Source organism: Bos grunniens, chromosome 18, assembly GCF_055505025.1.
Source record: "Bos grunniens cultivar Pamir isolate PY7600 chromosome 18, Bosgru_T2T1.0, whole genome shotgun sequence".
Lineage (NCBI taxonomy): Eukaryota > Metazoa > Chordata > Mammalia > Artiodactyla > Bovidae > Bos > Bos grunniens.
The window spans coordinates 33,715,097-33,731,116 of record NC_141182.1 but is presented as its reverse complement, the minus strand read 5'-3'; the positions used below and the strand labels follow the sequence as shown (position 1 = coordinate 33,731,116).

At 42.8% G+C, this 16,020-nt stretch overlaps 1 protein-coding gene across 42 annotated transcripts in view; it reads left to right on the top strand.

The window, feature by feature from the left end:
- Positions 1–16,020, top strand: part of LOC147353366 (uncharacterized) — a 478,153-nt gene that overhangs the window by 237,206 nt on the left and 224,927 nt on the right. For 40 of the 42 annotated variants that reach the window (XR_015145070.1, XR_015145060.1, XR_015145064.1 and 37 more), the window contains 2 exons: positions 11,695–12,121; positions 14,766–14,811. Coding sequence is in view for 2 of the 42 variants with exons in the window: in XM_086349562.1 (XP_086205688.1) it covers positions 12,113–12,121; positions 14,766–14,811 (55 nt within the window). In the remaining 40 variants the exon portion in view is untranslated. Of the gene's footprint in view, positions 1–3,390; positions 3,510–9,629; positions 9,854–11,694; positions 12,122–14,765; positions 14,812–16,020 lie in introns of those variants that run through there. The other 2 variants (XR_015145078.1, XR_015145075.1) reach the window with 2 other exon arrangements.

The window sequence follows — 16,020 nt, the reverse complement described above, 5'->3', positions numbered from 1 at the left end:
GGAGGTGTAGGCAGGGGTCTCACAGTGTCCTTTCCTAACCCACTGTGGGAAGCGCCTCTGGGGCTGAGCTGTGAGCACTTAAACCGCAGGACTGGAGACACACCTGTGCCTTTCCAACCCCAGCACTGTCATCCAAACAGCATGTTTTCCTGCCGTGGGCTTGAGGAATCTCGCTCCTAAGTTAGATTGGCAGCCTGAATTATCAGCCGTCATTCCCAGCCACAGGACGGCTGTGATGAGTAGACAAGGCAGGATGTGTGCGCTGCAGACGTGCAAATCGCCTTCACATACCCAAACCTCCCTCACTTGCTTTGTCAACATTTCCTCCAGGAGAACAGTTAGGTGTCCTGTAGTTTTTCCTGGTTCTTTCTCTGCATGTTTATTTTTCATGCAGCTGAAATAGAGTCCAAAAAAGAGAACAGGCAAAATAAAGTTGACTTGATAAAGTACTTACCATGAGTGTGGCTTTGCTCTAAGGGCTTTATAATAATTATATTGTTTCCTTATGGCGGTACTCTTATATCAAGTCTACAGATTGAAAACGAAGGTTTGTAGAGATTATCCTGCCCAAGAACAGTCAGCTAGTAAGTCCAGAGCCAGGATTCAATGCAGATTGGTTTAACTATAGAGGAATTCTTTGCCATTTACACTATATAAATTAGAAACCTCCAATAATATACATGTTTACCCTCAAGTCTTAGGCAGTGGATGTTTCTTATTATTTCCTGGAGGCAATACAAAATGCTGCTGTACCTTTGAAGCCTTCAGATAAACATTAAATTATATCTGATTAAAACTTTGATCAAAAATCCTGTTGCCGTGTCCCCACATTGAAAACTAGAATTCCATGCATGAGAGATCTGATCCCTTCTTGTTAAACAGAACATTCAGCTCACCAGAGCATTAGGGTTCTGAGGATTCCAGGTAAAAGAGTTTTCTCTATAAAAAAATGTGATATATACATTTTGGAGAAGAACTCACAGACTGTGTTTTGAGAAATACTTGGGAGTTAGTGGTGGCTGTATCTAATGACTGGACAATACAATGGCACCCCACTCCAGTACTCTTGCCTGGAAAATTCCATGGACGGAGGAGCCTGGTAGGCTGCAGTCCATGAGGTCGCTGAGGGTCGGACACGACTGAGAGACCCCACTTTGAGTTTTCACTTTCATGCATTGGAGAAGGAAATGGCAACCCACTCCAGTGTTCTTGCCTGGAGAATCCCTCGACGGAGGGTCTTCATTATGTTCTCTCCTTTCTCTTCAGTTCCCATGTCCTGTCTGGGAAGGTGGGAGGGGAATAGAGGAGAAAAATTATTCATGCTTCATTTTTGCCTTTTAAGTGTCTGCTCGCTTCATGGGTGGGAGGGGAGATGGTACAGAATCCACAAATCACAGTGACAGTGGAGTGTGCTCTAATCCACTGGAAGCTTCCTCTTCTACACCGGGCTTCCCATCTGATAAAGAAGAGGCTTGAGTTAGTCTGCTCTGAAGTCAAAAAGACCTTCTGTGGGTTGTATCTGTTGTTTCCTCTGCACTTCCCTCTTTCCTCAGGAAGGGACAGTGTAAAGGGATCACATGTCTAGGTATCATTTCATCTCAACACAAGTCCTCCAGGCTAGGGTTTCAGCCAGTTTATAGACAAGGAAATTGAGGCTCTGGGCATTTAAATGGCTCATCAAAAGTCATGTAGAAGTGGGAGAAGAAGAGGGTGGGATGATTTGTGAGAATAACATTGAAACACACATATATATATAACCATATGTAAAATAGATAGCTAGTGGGAGTTTGTATGATGCAGGGAACCCAAAGCTGGTGCTCTGTGACTGCTTAGAGGGATGGGGTGGGGACGAAGGAGGGAGGGGAGTTCAGGAGGGAGGGGCCACATGTATGCCTACCACTAATTCATGTCGATGTATGGCAGAGGCCATCATAATACTGTGAAGTAATTATCCTCCAAATGAATAAATATTTTTTAAAAGTCATGTGAACAGTAAATGGTGGAGCTAAGCATTAAGTCTAGGCATTTCATACCCTGGTAGGAGTTGGGGTCTTGTAAGAGGCTACAATTTCCAGCAGGGAACACTGATGCAGAAACTCTGCCTGGGAAGAAACTCTGCCCCACCTAGGGGTGGGGTGTCCAGTGGTATATCCTGGCTTTGTCCAAATCCCCACCTCCTGCATCTTCAAGAGAAGGAATTTATTGCCTATAAAACTCAGAATAAAGTTTTAGTTATTAAAAAAATGCATTTCACTCAAATGTTATAAATAAGGCCAAGGGGATTGAATGATTGAATGTTAACAAAATAAGCCCCTTAGAAATAAATGAACATTTCATATTGTGCTTCATTTTGGTTTCATGTGCTCCAAAATAGCACTTCAAGTGATTAATGTTTTCTTTATTAACCATAACTAAACCCAAGTAAAACCTCGCTCTTTTCTCTCACAAGTTTCTTAAATTGAGGTTAGTTCCCTTCTTAACAGTAACCCCTTGAAAGCCACTGTAGGCAGTTCACAGTGGTAGAGAGAGTATACCCTTTGTGTCAGGCAGACTTGGGCTCCTATCTCGGTGCTGTGACTTCCTAGCTGCATGGTTCTGGAAGAATGAGCCTTAACTTCACATTATAATATGGACATTTTAATGTGAGCCTCACAGAATTATGGCAGTCTGTTACCTGGGTGGCCCCCAGTGAACCAGGTCTCCTGGCAGCCATGAGATTTGAATCTAGGCTGTGTTTATGGCTTGTTTAAACCAACAGAATGTGGTAGAACTTCCAAGAATACTTTAGGTTTTCTAAAGTTGTGATTCTCAAAAGGAGCCTTTTTTTGCCCCTCATGGGACATTTGGCAATGTCTAGAGACGTGTGTGTGTGTGTGTGTGTGTGTGTGTGTGTGTCCCAATTGGAAGAATGCTGCCGGCATCTAGTGAGCAGAGACCAGGGAGGCTGTGAAACATTCTGCAGTGCACAGGATAAGACTCTGCCACCCCGCTATGGACTATAGCCCACCAGGCTCCTCTGTCCATAGGATTTACCAGCAAGAATATTGGAGTAGGTTGCCATGCCCTCCTCCAAAGGATCTTCCTGACTCAGGGATCAAACCTGCATCTCTTAGGTCCCCTGCACTGGCAGGCAGGTTCTTTATCACTAGCACCAGCTGGGAAGCCCAACAAAGAATTATCCACCCCTAATTGTCAATAGTGCCAAGGTTGAGAAACCCCGTTTTCCCATAAAGGCTTACACTGGGAACTGGCCCTCAGTCTCCATGTAAGAAAACCCATTACCTTGTTGGAAAAACCATACAAATATGCTGCCTGGAATTGTTGAGGCCACAGTGAGAAGAAGAAGCCCTCAGACTCCCTGGAGAGAGGGAGAGAAGCCTGGCCATCTCATCATCCAGCTGAGCTCAGCCCATCACAGCTTCCTTAGCAGCAGAATACAGCCAGTGAGAGATCACCAGCAAGACCAGCAGAAGAACTTCCCAGCTGAGCCCAGCCCCACTGGCAGAATCGTGAGCAAAATGGAAATGTTTTGTTTGTTTCAGGCTAAGTTTTGGGATGTTTACATCAGTGGATAACTAAAGTGATAGCATATATGAAAGGAAACTAGAGTGTCTCAACCCATATAGGATTCCTTCAGCAGGGGATGCTGTGATATGTCAACCAGAGTCCCTCTTCAGGACTCTACATGCATCCCCCCAGCTGCTAACAGTATTGATGGCTGACAGTTCACAGTTGAGGGCTTCTGTGAGATTTGCCTTCTATTGAAAACAGTTGCTTCATCCAAGCTCAGAATGCCTTCCCTGGGATAGCCCACATCAGATGACTGGTCCATGTGCAGGAAGAAAGTCCTGGAACCCTTGCCTTCAAGTAGGTCAACAGTGAAGGGTCATTTCACCAGTAGTGCTACCCAGGACCACTGCTGAGATTGCAGTTACTCAGCCCCTCCCTCAGCTGGCTCCAGCTTCTGTCACCTCTTCCTGGTCTTAATCTTGAGGAAACTCCTCCCAAGAATCTCCTGTATGCAGATCTTGATCTCAGAGTCTCTTTCCCAGAAAGCTGACTTGGAGTATCTTTCTTCTTCCTGTCTTCCTCCCACCTGGATATTTTTGCCCTAAGACTTCCAGGACACAAGATAATTTGGCTAAGAGCACATTCCGGGGCACTGAACCAAACCACAGTCCTGTTCCATCACTGGCTTTGCGGGTCTCTGTTAAGTTTCAGTTGCCTTGACAAGGAAGAAGCAAAAAGCCATGCCCTGAACGTGACAAGAGATTCAAAAGTTTAACTGTAACTCTGGAAAACTTATAAATAGCAAAGAAACACAGGGAAACATATTAATCTTCACCAGAAACGCAAGAAGTGCAAATTAAATCCACCTTGGGATACCATTTTACACTGACTAAATTAGCAGAACAAAGTAAAAATAAATTAAAATACGCATTGCTGGTGACATTGTGGTGAATATTGGGTCCTCTTAATCTGCCGGTTTAAATATAAATTGCTCAGCACTAGAAAGCGATACGACAGTACACAGTGGAAACTGTACAGATGCAGTTGCCCTCTGGCCCATTAATAAGAATGCATCTGAATAAATTTAAGAGAGGTTTGGGGATTTAAATTCTGATCTCTTAAATTTCACCAGGCTGAAAAACAAATGTAGTGTAAATAAATATGTACTGGAAAACAAGAAGCTAGAACATAGAATTGGAAGATTGGGAGATCTGTATTATATAAGAGAAAAAAGAGCAGCATTGAACATGTGGTATTGTTTCTCGGAGCACAGTCTTTTCACTACCATTATCCAGATGGCCTGGGGTGTTGTTAACAGATGCAACTCTGAGCCTGACCCCAAATCTCATGTAGCACAGTTTATGTGAGTTGGGCCTGGGGACCTGCATTTTAAGTGAATTATCCAGGTGTCCATATGCCTCCCACATATAACCGTTTTAGATTGAAACAATCCGTTTATGCCTTCTTTTGGAGGGGTAGAATTGGGAGGGACATTATCTTTTTCAAATTTGCTGTGGTTATTTTGTTATGTTTTTATAATTGTTAAGAGAAAAAAAAAGTAATTTTCCTTCTGCACTCTGGAGAAAAGTCATTTTAATTATAGGTGTCTTAATAGTTCCTCATTAAGGGGCATAGCTTAACCTCATCCACAGGGGTAGGTTAAGTATCAAGAGAGGAAAGTCTTGCACTGAAGCAAAGGAGCATTCTTACCATTATTCATCTTCCTGGTAATAGATATTTATGATATATTTAAGAATCTCCATTATTAACCACTCGCAAGTCCCCTTGGGTTCTGTGTCAAGCACACTGTTAGCTCCCAGCTTGGGAGATTGGGATGGCTTTGGTGTGGTTGGAGCCATGTCACTGGGCTTAGGGAGAGCTGTTGTGAAGGTTGAGGCAGATATATTAAATCCCAAAGCTTAAAAATGTTGTACTCTTCAATCTGGAGAGGGGCAGAACACCCACGAGACAGGCATACTGCAGGCATGGAATTAGGAACACAGGCAGACACATCAGATTTAAACCCTGTCACCCCCTCCTTGTCTTGCGCAGTCATTAGCACACCGAGATAAAACCGATGTATATTTCTGTCTCAAGACCTTGTTCCAGTGACTGTGTTTTTAGTATTTCTTTCTTTCTTTGCTGGTGCTGGTCTTATTGTGGCATGTGGATCTTTAGCTGCAGCTTGCAAACTCTCAGTTTTGTCACGTGGGGTCTAGATTTCTGACGAGGGATGAACCAAGGCTCCCTGCACTGGCAGTTTGGACTCTTAGCCAGTGGACCACCAGAGAACTCCCTCAATGACTATTCAACTCTGTTAGCCTAGCAAACCTTCTGTTCTAAAATTTTAGAAAAATATGTCTGGCTTTGTCAGAAACATTTTTTTTTTAAGTTGGTAGTTCTGCATGTGAAATGATGTTAAATTTATTTCATGTTATTCTGGTCTGGGCTTCCTTGGTAGCTCAGTCAGTAAAGAATTTGCCTGCAGTGCAAGAGATCTGGGTTTGATCCTTGGATAGGGAAGATCCCCCTGAGAAGAAAATGGCAAACCACTCCAGTATTCTTGCCTGGAAAAGCCCATGGACAGAGGAGCCTGGTAGGCTACAGTCCGTGGGTCACAAGAGTCTACAAATTTGAAGAATTGATTGAATAAACATATATTGATATTTCTGTAGCAGGTTTATTTATATGAAATACTTATTTGAATCTCACTGTATGTTTTTAAATTAATTTTTATTGGAGTATAGTTGACTTATAATGTTTAGTTTCTGCTGCACAGCATAGTGAATCGGTTGTACATACACATGCATCCTTCTTTGTAGCTTATTTTCCCACGTAGGCCATCACAGAGTACTGTGCAGCCTTCCCTCTGCTCAATGGCAGATCCTCATTAGTTAAACAGAGTACTGTGTATCTGTCAATCCCAGTCTCCCAGTTTACCCCTCCCCCTCCCCTTCCCCCTTGGTGCATCTTTAAGCTCCGTATCAGAGGAACACGGGTCAGGGAGACTTTTCAGAGGTGAGCCCTCAGTGCCAGGTTAGGTTTCCTCATTTCCAGCCCTGTTACTGATGGGAGGGAATGAAAGAGGATTAGAAAGCAGGTACTATTTATGTGTGCATGCGTGCTTGCACACACATGCACACGCACACACACACACACACACCATGAAAGAGCCTCAAAAGGACAAATGAAGAATACAGTGAAGAAACATTACGAGGTTATGGAAGGCAAATACTGCTGATGATGAAATCGAATGAGAGAGGCAGAAACGTCCATTTCCATGTCTGTGACATCTAAAGAATACGAAACAAATGTCTGTCCTTGGGTATACGTGAGCTAGGGGGTCACTAAGGAACCAAATGGCTATAGGGGCTGTGACTTCAAATTAAGTTGTGCAAACCTTGGTGTCCAGAAAAGTCTCAAAGGTTTTGCTTTTCTAACAAAAGAAATAGTGATTAGTAAAGGACATTTCTCTTAAGATGGATTCCTGTGATTGAGATTTCACCAAGTGGATTAAGGATAAGTATGGATAGAAAAATGCATTTAATTCAATATTTATTTTCTTTATATCTTGCCCCATTTGTATTAGCATTTAAGCAGTGCATCAGGAACTGCTAGTTAGGGTAACTGTGGTCAAATGTCCTAACTAAAATGGCCTTTTTACTTTAATACTAAACTGTTCAATTGAAAAAACTCATGATTGTTTTCTGAATCTCTGGCAAAATGTGTGTTTTGTAATTTAGACCGTGGATCTCATAAGGGAGACCCTTTTACCCATCTGAAAAACCAAATACAGAATGACAGCAATCGCGTTCCAGTAGTGCTAAAGTCTTTAGGTCAGTTAGCTCTGGGTACATGTGTGCGTGTCTTTTCTTCCTTCTTCTAAAACAGTTTAAGTTTACTTATAAATATAGATTACTATGATACAGTATTTTCAAAACATAAAAATCGGAGTATTATCATCAGTTAAAACTTAGGGTATACAAGGATCATTTATTGAGTTTTTGTGTGTGTGTGTGTTTAGCTATATGTTTGAAATAGTTTCCTTCTAAAAGCAAAAACATAAGCAGAAAAATTATCTGGACCATATATAAATCATATGGTAGACTGCCTCTGTGTGTGTCACAGGTAGTAAGTAGGCAGAGTGTTTGTTTTATAGGAATCAGCAACATTTTTGTAGAGGGACAGCTCATAAATATTTTCAGCTTGGTGGGCTATGCAATGATCTCTGTTGCATCTACTCAGCTCTAAAAGCATCCATAGAGAATACATGAGTGATTGGATGTAATTGAGTTCCAATAAAACTTTATTTACAAAACAGATGGCAGGCCAGAATTGGTTGTAGTGTGCCAATTCCTGGTTTAGAGAGTGTACTAGGCATAATGTGTATCATTAGAACTGTCTTTTCACACTCACCATTTTACTTAAGAGGAACCCAAGGCCCACCCAGATGAAGTGACTAACCCCAAGACACACTGCAAAGCACCAGATTTCTGTGCTGTTCTCTCAGTCCCTGTAACAGAGTGGAAACCAAAATGACAGCTCTCTCCATAGAGTGGAGGGGGCTGGAGGAGGGAGTGGCAGGGCAGAACAGAGTGACAGTGCATGTAAAGGTGCCCCCGTATCTCCTCTCCCTGATGATCACTGGGACTTCTCTGCATTTTGTCCATGTTTTCATGTTTGGTTTTCAGTGGTGGAGGAACCACCAGGCAGGAAGGCTTGGACCTGCCATCCACTTGGTTCTATGGCCTTGGAGCAGTCACTGCTCCTCTCTGGCCTTCGTGAGGGGCTTGTCTGGATGATCTTGAACTCCCATTCTGTTCTCGACTTTTTCTTCAAGTGTGTTCTTCAGCGTCTTCCCCATCAATCCCCAATGATTCCTGAGTTGGGATTTACTCTGGCCTTGGAGGCAGAGGGGCCATAAGTTAGCAGCGCCACCCAGGTGTCACCGGGTTACCTGTTTTCTCTGCTTACCTGGTCAACTCACTTCCCTCAGAGCATCCCAGAAACCCTGATGACCTCATTGCTTCTTGGGCCCAGAGCTGATTACCATAAAAAAGGCACTCACCTGCTCAGAGAGCCTTTCCGTTTTTGGCTCTGAACCGCTGAGCTGGGCATTTTACCAACTCAGTAGTCTTGCTTATAGATTTATCTATCCCTTTAGAATCTCCACTTCTCTCTGAACTTCTTCACAGTAAGCAGTTTTGTAACAAACCAGGCCCTGGCTTCCGCATACGCTGGGCCGGGCTAGATGCAGCCCTCCTGTGGACTTGTTCCTGGTGAGTGTGTTATAGCCACTCGTCCATGTATTTTTGCCAAGGACTCAGATTGTTCTTTCTCCACTGCAGGACTTGCATCACTTAAGTTAATTTTAGTTTAACTCTAGTTCAATTTTCTTTTTAGAAAATATGGTGCAGGAATCGGAGTACTGGACTAATCTAGAGACCTGGCTTTAAGTCCTGTTGGCATCACGACTTAGATGTGCTATTTCGGGCAAGTCCTATAACCTCTCCCAGTGGCCCAGGCACTCAGTGTTACTCTCCAGGTGAATCTAATGAGCAACCAGGCTTGAGAGCCATAGGTTTTAATCATCCAAATGATATCACTGATATGAACACACATTTCAAAAGGACTTAGCAATCGGTTGTGCTATTACTTTTGTTGTTTATTTCTATTTAAAAGAAAGATACCAAAATCCTATACAAATAAATCCCCAAGAGAAATAAAATGAGCAAGTGAATAAAATGAAGCAGTGTGATACGTGACCTATAATAAGAAGTGTATGTTTTGTTTTTGTTCTGTTTCTGGCTCAAAGCTTGGAAGTTCTGAGACATAAGACCAGTGCAAGTATCTTTTGCTGTGATGTTTGGTCTCTTGTCCTTTATTCCTGAAAGGGCTGCAGAGTCATAAAGGTGAAACCAGTATCTTCTTATTCCTAACAATTCCCTTTCAACCACACCTGGGTTTTGTTAATGAGGTTACTTCTGAAAATCCCCTAGAGCTAAGGGAGATGATTGGCAGCCCAAAGCTCATTGCCTGGGGAGCCAATCCTGTGATTGGAGAGTTGGAACTTCCAGTCCTGCCCCTGACCTGCTGGGAGGGGAAAGGGGCTGGAGATTGATGTCAGTCACCATGGCCAATGATGTAATCAGTCATTCCTGTGTCATGAAGCTTCTACATGAAACAAAAGGCTGGGTTTGGAGAGCTTCTGGTTGGTGAACAGGTGGAGATTCCTGGAGGATGGCTGGCTGGAGAAGGAATGGAAACTCTGTGCTTTGCCCTATGCATCTCTTCCATCTGACTATTCCAGAGTGCTGTCTTTCTATAATAAAACTGTAATCTAGTAAGTGAATGTTTCTCTGAGTTCTGTGAGTTGCTGTAGCAAATTAAACAAACCCTAGGAGTGGTTTGGGGTTGTTGGAACCTCCACTCTGTAGCTGGTCGATCAGAAGAATAGGTGACAACTTGGGCTTATGACTGTCATCTGAAGGTGGTGGGGGAAGTCTTGTAGGACCAAGCCCTTAATCTGTGATGCTGCTGCTAAGTCGCTTCAGTTGTGTCCGACTCTGTGTGACCCCATAGATGGCAGTCCACCAGGCTCCCCTGTCCCTGGGATTCTCCAGGCAAGAACACTGGAGTGGGTTGCCATTTCCTTCTCCAACGCATGAAAGTGAAAAGTGAAAGTGAAGTCGCTCAGTCGTGTCTGACTCTTCGTGACCCCATGGACTGCAGCCTACCAGGCTCCTCATCCATGGGATTTTCCAGGCAAGAGTACTGGAGTGGGGTACCATTGCCTTCTCCATATCTGTGATACCTGACATAATTTCCAAATTGATAATGTCAGAACTGAGTTAAATCGTAAGACACCCAGATGGTGATGCAGAACTGGCCTCAGAATCTTACACAGCCCATCCTGCAACATATTTTAGTTTTTGAGATTTTTCTTTTGAGGTATCAACCTTTCTAGATTAAAATTAGGATCAAGTAATTTAACCACCCAGTAGCCGCATGGAAGGGGATTAAACGTGTTGCCAATTTGTTTAATTCTGTGGAAACCCTGGGTGTTGAGGTTGGTGGCACCATTTTTCAAAGTGAAGCAATTAGAGCTTGAGAAGGCAAATCACTGTAAGGAAGTTTCTGTCACTGCGAGTGGAAGTGACAGGACCAAACATCAGAGTCAAGGGCACTTTGCATTAGATCTTCACTGCTTCCTGATCCTGCCACATGGAGCTTAAAACCCCATCCTTTCAAATTGCAGATGACAAGTGAATAATGCTAACGATGGCAGTAATATCACAGTATCATCTTATGTGATGTCAAGTCTTTAGGATGCTTTTATGTATTTTAGAGAATCATCATATTGAGATCACAACCACAGACGTGACTACTAGGAGGCTGTCCTTAATATAAAGGTAGAGCTACTGAAGTGACTTTGCCTGCCTGCCTGCCTTACAGGTCCTAGGAGGGAGTCTCTTAGGGAATGAGTGCTATAAACACATGGTTGATAAAGTTATCAGGCTCTCCTATTGTTACCCTACCCAATGCTGAGGAGGACACTGGGTCACTGACTGCTTAAGACACCACCAGGGAAGACATAAATTTACCAAGTGACCCAGCAGATCCACTCCAGGGTGCCTAACAGAGAAATGAAAACACTTCTACACAAAGACTCACACACCAGAGTTCATGACAATACTAGTTGTGATTGCCAAAAAGTGAAAACAGCACAAAAGTCCTTCAACACATGAACCAGGTAGACAAAATATGGAATACCCACACGAGAGAATATTATGTAGTCATAACAAAGAATGAAGTACTCATACTGGCTACAGCATGGGCAAATCCAAAAAAGCATTATGCTGGTTGAAAGCAGCCAAATGCAGAAGACTGTATAATATATCTTTCCCTTTATGTGAAATACCCAGAAAAGGCAAATCTACAGAGACAGTAAACCAATCAGTGGTTGCCTGGGGCTAGGAGGTGGAAACAGGGGTTAATTACAAATGAGCACGAGGATCTTCTGGAGCTGATAGAAAAGTTCAAAACTGGAATTGTAGTCGTGGTTGCATGCTATGTAAGTTAACTAGAAAATAAATCATTGACTTGCACACTCAAAATGAGTAAACATTATGATATATACATTCTATTTCACTAAAGTTGTTTTGTGTGTGTTTGTGTTTTTAGGAGCCCATCAGGAGTATGACAGCAAAGTCGGTGCAGTTCAGGCTTTGACTTCTCCTTTTATCACCAAGATTTTTTGGCAGAACATAGAAGGAATTCCAGCCCACAGGGAGTTGCCCCAGAAATTAGATTCAAGAGACATGTTCAAACCAATCTGCAGCCTATAAATTTATATGAAGAAACTGATCTTCCCAGAAACAAGGAGGTTCATGTCATCCCACCAGGGCTTCGACTTGCTGCATTGAATAACCAGGAACTGACTTTCTGGTTATGGCTGGATGAAAGCACTGGGTGATGGATGGGGTCAGGGATGTTTCACAACAGCCACTCAGGAGACCTGGGAACCAAACCAGTCACTTACCGGAGAGGCCGTTCATGGACCAGTTGCTCATGTTCCCAGATCCAGTGACCCTTCTCCTGGATGTTGCTGGTGAGTCATTGTCAAGTCTGTCCCTCTCTTTTCTGCTTTACCACTTTCCATTCAGATAATTATTGTTCTGTTCCAGCAGTCTTTCTCCAAGCCAGCCCATTGTGCAGTATTTTAGGCTTTTTTGTCCTTCTGTATGATGACATTATGTATCTGTCTTCTTGAAACTTTGGTGTGGTTACACCGACCCACCTTTGTGAGAGTAAGCTGTGACTACAGAGGCCAGTGCTCCCAGGACTCCCCAAAGGCCCTCTTCTAGACTCTGGAGATGCCTGCCATTCCTGGGGACAAGGCAGCACGTGCAATGGCTGGGTTCATTGGTTTGAGCCTGATAAACTTCCTATTCTCTTAATACAGATGGAGCAAACAGCTGCCTGTTCTCTATGTGGGTTCAGTATTGGAATGTAGCATTCTCCCTGCGCATGAAACCCCAATCCCTCCAGCTTCCTCCTGCCCCTTCCTCATGGAGTTGGATACAAAGACTGGCATAGAACTGGGTGAACAGTGTGCGGCCATTACTGTCCATTGTGGGTGGGCCAGTCTGACATGTGTATGTCACATCATTTCTGCCCCTCTCATCTCCTTGAACTGCCCATGACTCAAATTAGGATGCTTGATGCTGGCGGGCTATCTGCATGTTTTCAAATTAATTAGCGAGCTTTGGCTGCTCCTTGGGAAGGGTCTGCCAATGCGCTGTCCCCCAGCTCCAGCCCTGATCCCAACCTTTTACTCGATCCATAGTACTCACCATAACCTTAGCTTTAGAATTGGATGAACCCTATCTCAAATATGATGAGAATACAAATCACTTAACCATGATGGCTGACACAACTTTATTGCTAATATTATTATTATACTTTTAGCCACTGCTTTATCCTAACCCTAATGGTATGAATCCTATCTTCAGATTTTATTTTAAAAAATCCCTTCCTTGGTTGAATGCTTAAAGTGTCCTATATCAGAATATCTCTCATCTATCAATCAATTTATCTATAGATTGATAATCTATAACTCTCCAAAACAATTTCATTAGCTGCTAAGCTGTCTGCCATCATCTGCCTATCTTCCAACCCTGCCTATCCAATCCAGGGTTTTTCAGTATAAACACCATGAACATTTTGGGCTGGATGATTTTTAAGACTATGTCCTATGCCTGTAGAGTGGGTCCCAGGATATTGAACCTCTGGTCACTAGACTTTGGTAGCTCTTCTTACCCAAGTCGTGTTGTGGCCATCAAAAATGTCTGCAAACAATGCCAAATGTCCCCTTGGAAGAAGGGAATGAAATCAATCTAGTCTTTCATTTATCCATTATTATTATTATTATTTTACTGCTTCTTTCTAGAAGGTACAACATAAAGACTCTTGTCATTTTACAGATGAAGAAACTGAGGCTGAGAATTTAGGTGACTTATATAAGATTGCATAAGTATTACATGATTGATCTGGGTTATGAAATTAGATTTGCCTATTTTAAAGCACCTATGTCTTCTCTATCATACAAGGCTATTTTAAATTAGATGCCATTGTAACCATTTGATCCTCAGTGCCATCGTTCTCCTTTATTCCCAATTTAAAATCTTCCTCAAACTTAAATCTGACCCTCAAGTCCAAACATATGTCTTCCAGCTAAAACATAGGTGAAGGTATCTACACCCCAAACCTCCATTCTAATCCTGTCCTCGACTCAAGATGTAACCCTATTTCTAGCCCCAGTTCTTAGTTACTTTTTTTTAAATTAATTTATTTTTTACTTGAAGGATAATTGCTTTATAGAATTTTGTTGTTTTCTGTCAAGCCTCAACATGAATCAGCCATAGGTATACATATGTCCCCTAAATCTGGTTTCCCATCATCCCAGACGATGAGAGTGTTAACCTGAAGAGTGCCTTCCAGTGGCAGTGAACCCAGTGGCCGTAGACAAGCTTGTTTGCAGCCAGGGACATGTATATTACTCCATTCTAAAGAAGTAGGATGCAGATGGTCCCTTCTCTGCTGATCCACTGAGGTTGTATGCATGGAGGCCCTGTTTGTCGCAGACCCCCTTAGGTTGGGATATTTGGCAATTTCCAACAGTGGGAAGCTTCTGTTTGCCTTCTTCAGTGACAGGCTACCTCTGAAAAACTGAGCAAATGAAGAAGAGGTTTGAAACCAATCCATTGGCTTCTCAGAGCCTGACATATTGTTTTCAGCTTCTTCCCAGCAGTTTTGATTTCTGCCCCACTACTCTGAGGCCTATTAGATGGCTGACAGCTTCTGGCCTCCATGTCCAGAATTCAAACATGCAGAGACTTCTTCTTCTTCTTTTTTTTTTTTTTAAGCAATTAACAGTGATGCTTGGAAGAGATGGCAACAAGCTGAAAAAAATTAATTGAAAACTTAACCTTCAAATAAAAATACTTAGACCTTAGGCATCCATTTGTAAGCAGTTTATGCTGTCTGTGTGCATTTTGTTGTATTATTTAAGTGTTTTCTACACCATTTCTGATTAATACAGCCATGCTATTTTCCAGTCCAGTCTCCTTAATAAATATGTGTGTCAAATATCTGTTTCCTCCCCTGAATGCAGAGGCTTTTAATTCCCCTTGTTTGCATGTGCTAACTGGTTGTGTAACGAGATTAACAGCTCTGTCTTTTCCTTTCTGCAGATTTTTAGAAGAAAAGCCAGTGGGCTCCCAGACGAAGTTAAAAAAGGTACCTTCTTTAATTTTGCATATTGTTAGCTACAATCCGGTTGCTAATGTTTGTTTTATTTCCATCTGTCAAAAGCAATGCCAAAATACGTTGTGTTTGCCTTGAGTTGGCTCAATTAATCCTTCTCTGGAAACAGTTCTGTCATTTCATGTTTGGTTAAGGCCCTGATTCAGTAGCTACCAAACGGGGGCCGGTGCACATTTAATACAGCTTTCTGAGAAGTGGAATATCTGTTTGACAAAAGGGAAAGGTGGGGTAGCGCCCTTATAGGAATGTCGATCCGGAGCCAGCCCCATCGCTCCTGTGGATACAAACGTGGATTTTAGCTTGATCCTGGGGAACTAAAAGAATCCAGCAGATGGATCACACTATGAGAATGGCTTGGTGGGGACTCAGTCTGGGGCAGACCACCCTGCCCAAAGGGCGGCCTCTGTCTAAGTCTTGATGATGGTGTATGCGTCAGCCAATGCTGCTATAATGAAATACCACAGACTGGGCAGTTTAAATGACAGACATTGATTTTCTCGAGGTTCTGGAGGCCAAAGTCCAAAGTCAGCAGGGTGGGTTTCTTCTGAGATCCCTCAACCTGGCTTGTAGGTGTGGCTCGTGTCTTCACATGGGCTTCCCTCTGTGTCTGTGACTTGTCTGTGCAAAGTCTCCTCTTTTTATAACCACCCGTCATACTGAAACGGACCCACCATAATGAACTCATTTTAACTCATTGACCCTTTAAAGACCCTGTGTGCAAATACAGTCACATCCTGAGATGCTTGAAGCTAGGACCTCAACGTACGCATTTTGGAGGGATGTAATTCAGCCCACAACAAATGGTAACCAGAAAAAAAATGAAAATATAATGAGGTAGGAAGGGACAAATCTTAGGCCAAAAGCTGTAAAAGCAACCACTCTGTAATTCTCTCTCATACCCTCCCCTCTCACGTTTCTTCCTTCTCTATCTCTGAAGAAAAGCTCTCGTCACCATTCCTGTATATTAGCATATTTTACAGAAGGTAAGCTTTTAAATCAGCATGCTCTGAGTTCAAATCCTGACTTGACTTCTTCTTAGCTGTATGACCAAGGGCAAGTTGTTTAAATTCTGACTCTCAGCTTCTTCCCCTTAAAATGGGGCTAATAACTAAACCCACTGATTTTGTTTTGTAAGGATAATAAGATATACGTGTGAAAACCAGTGGTAAGCCAAGACTGGGG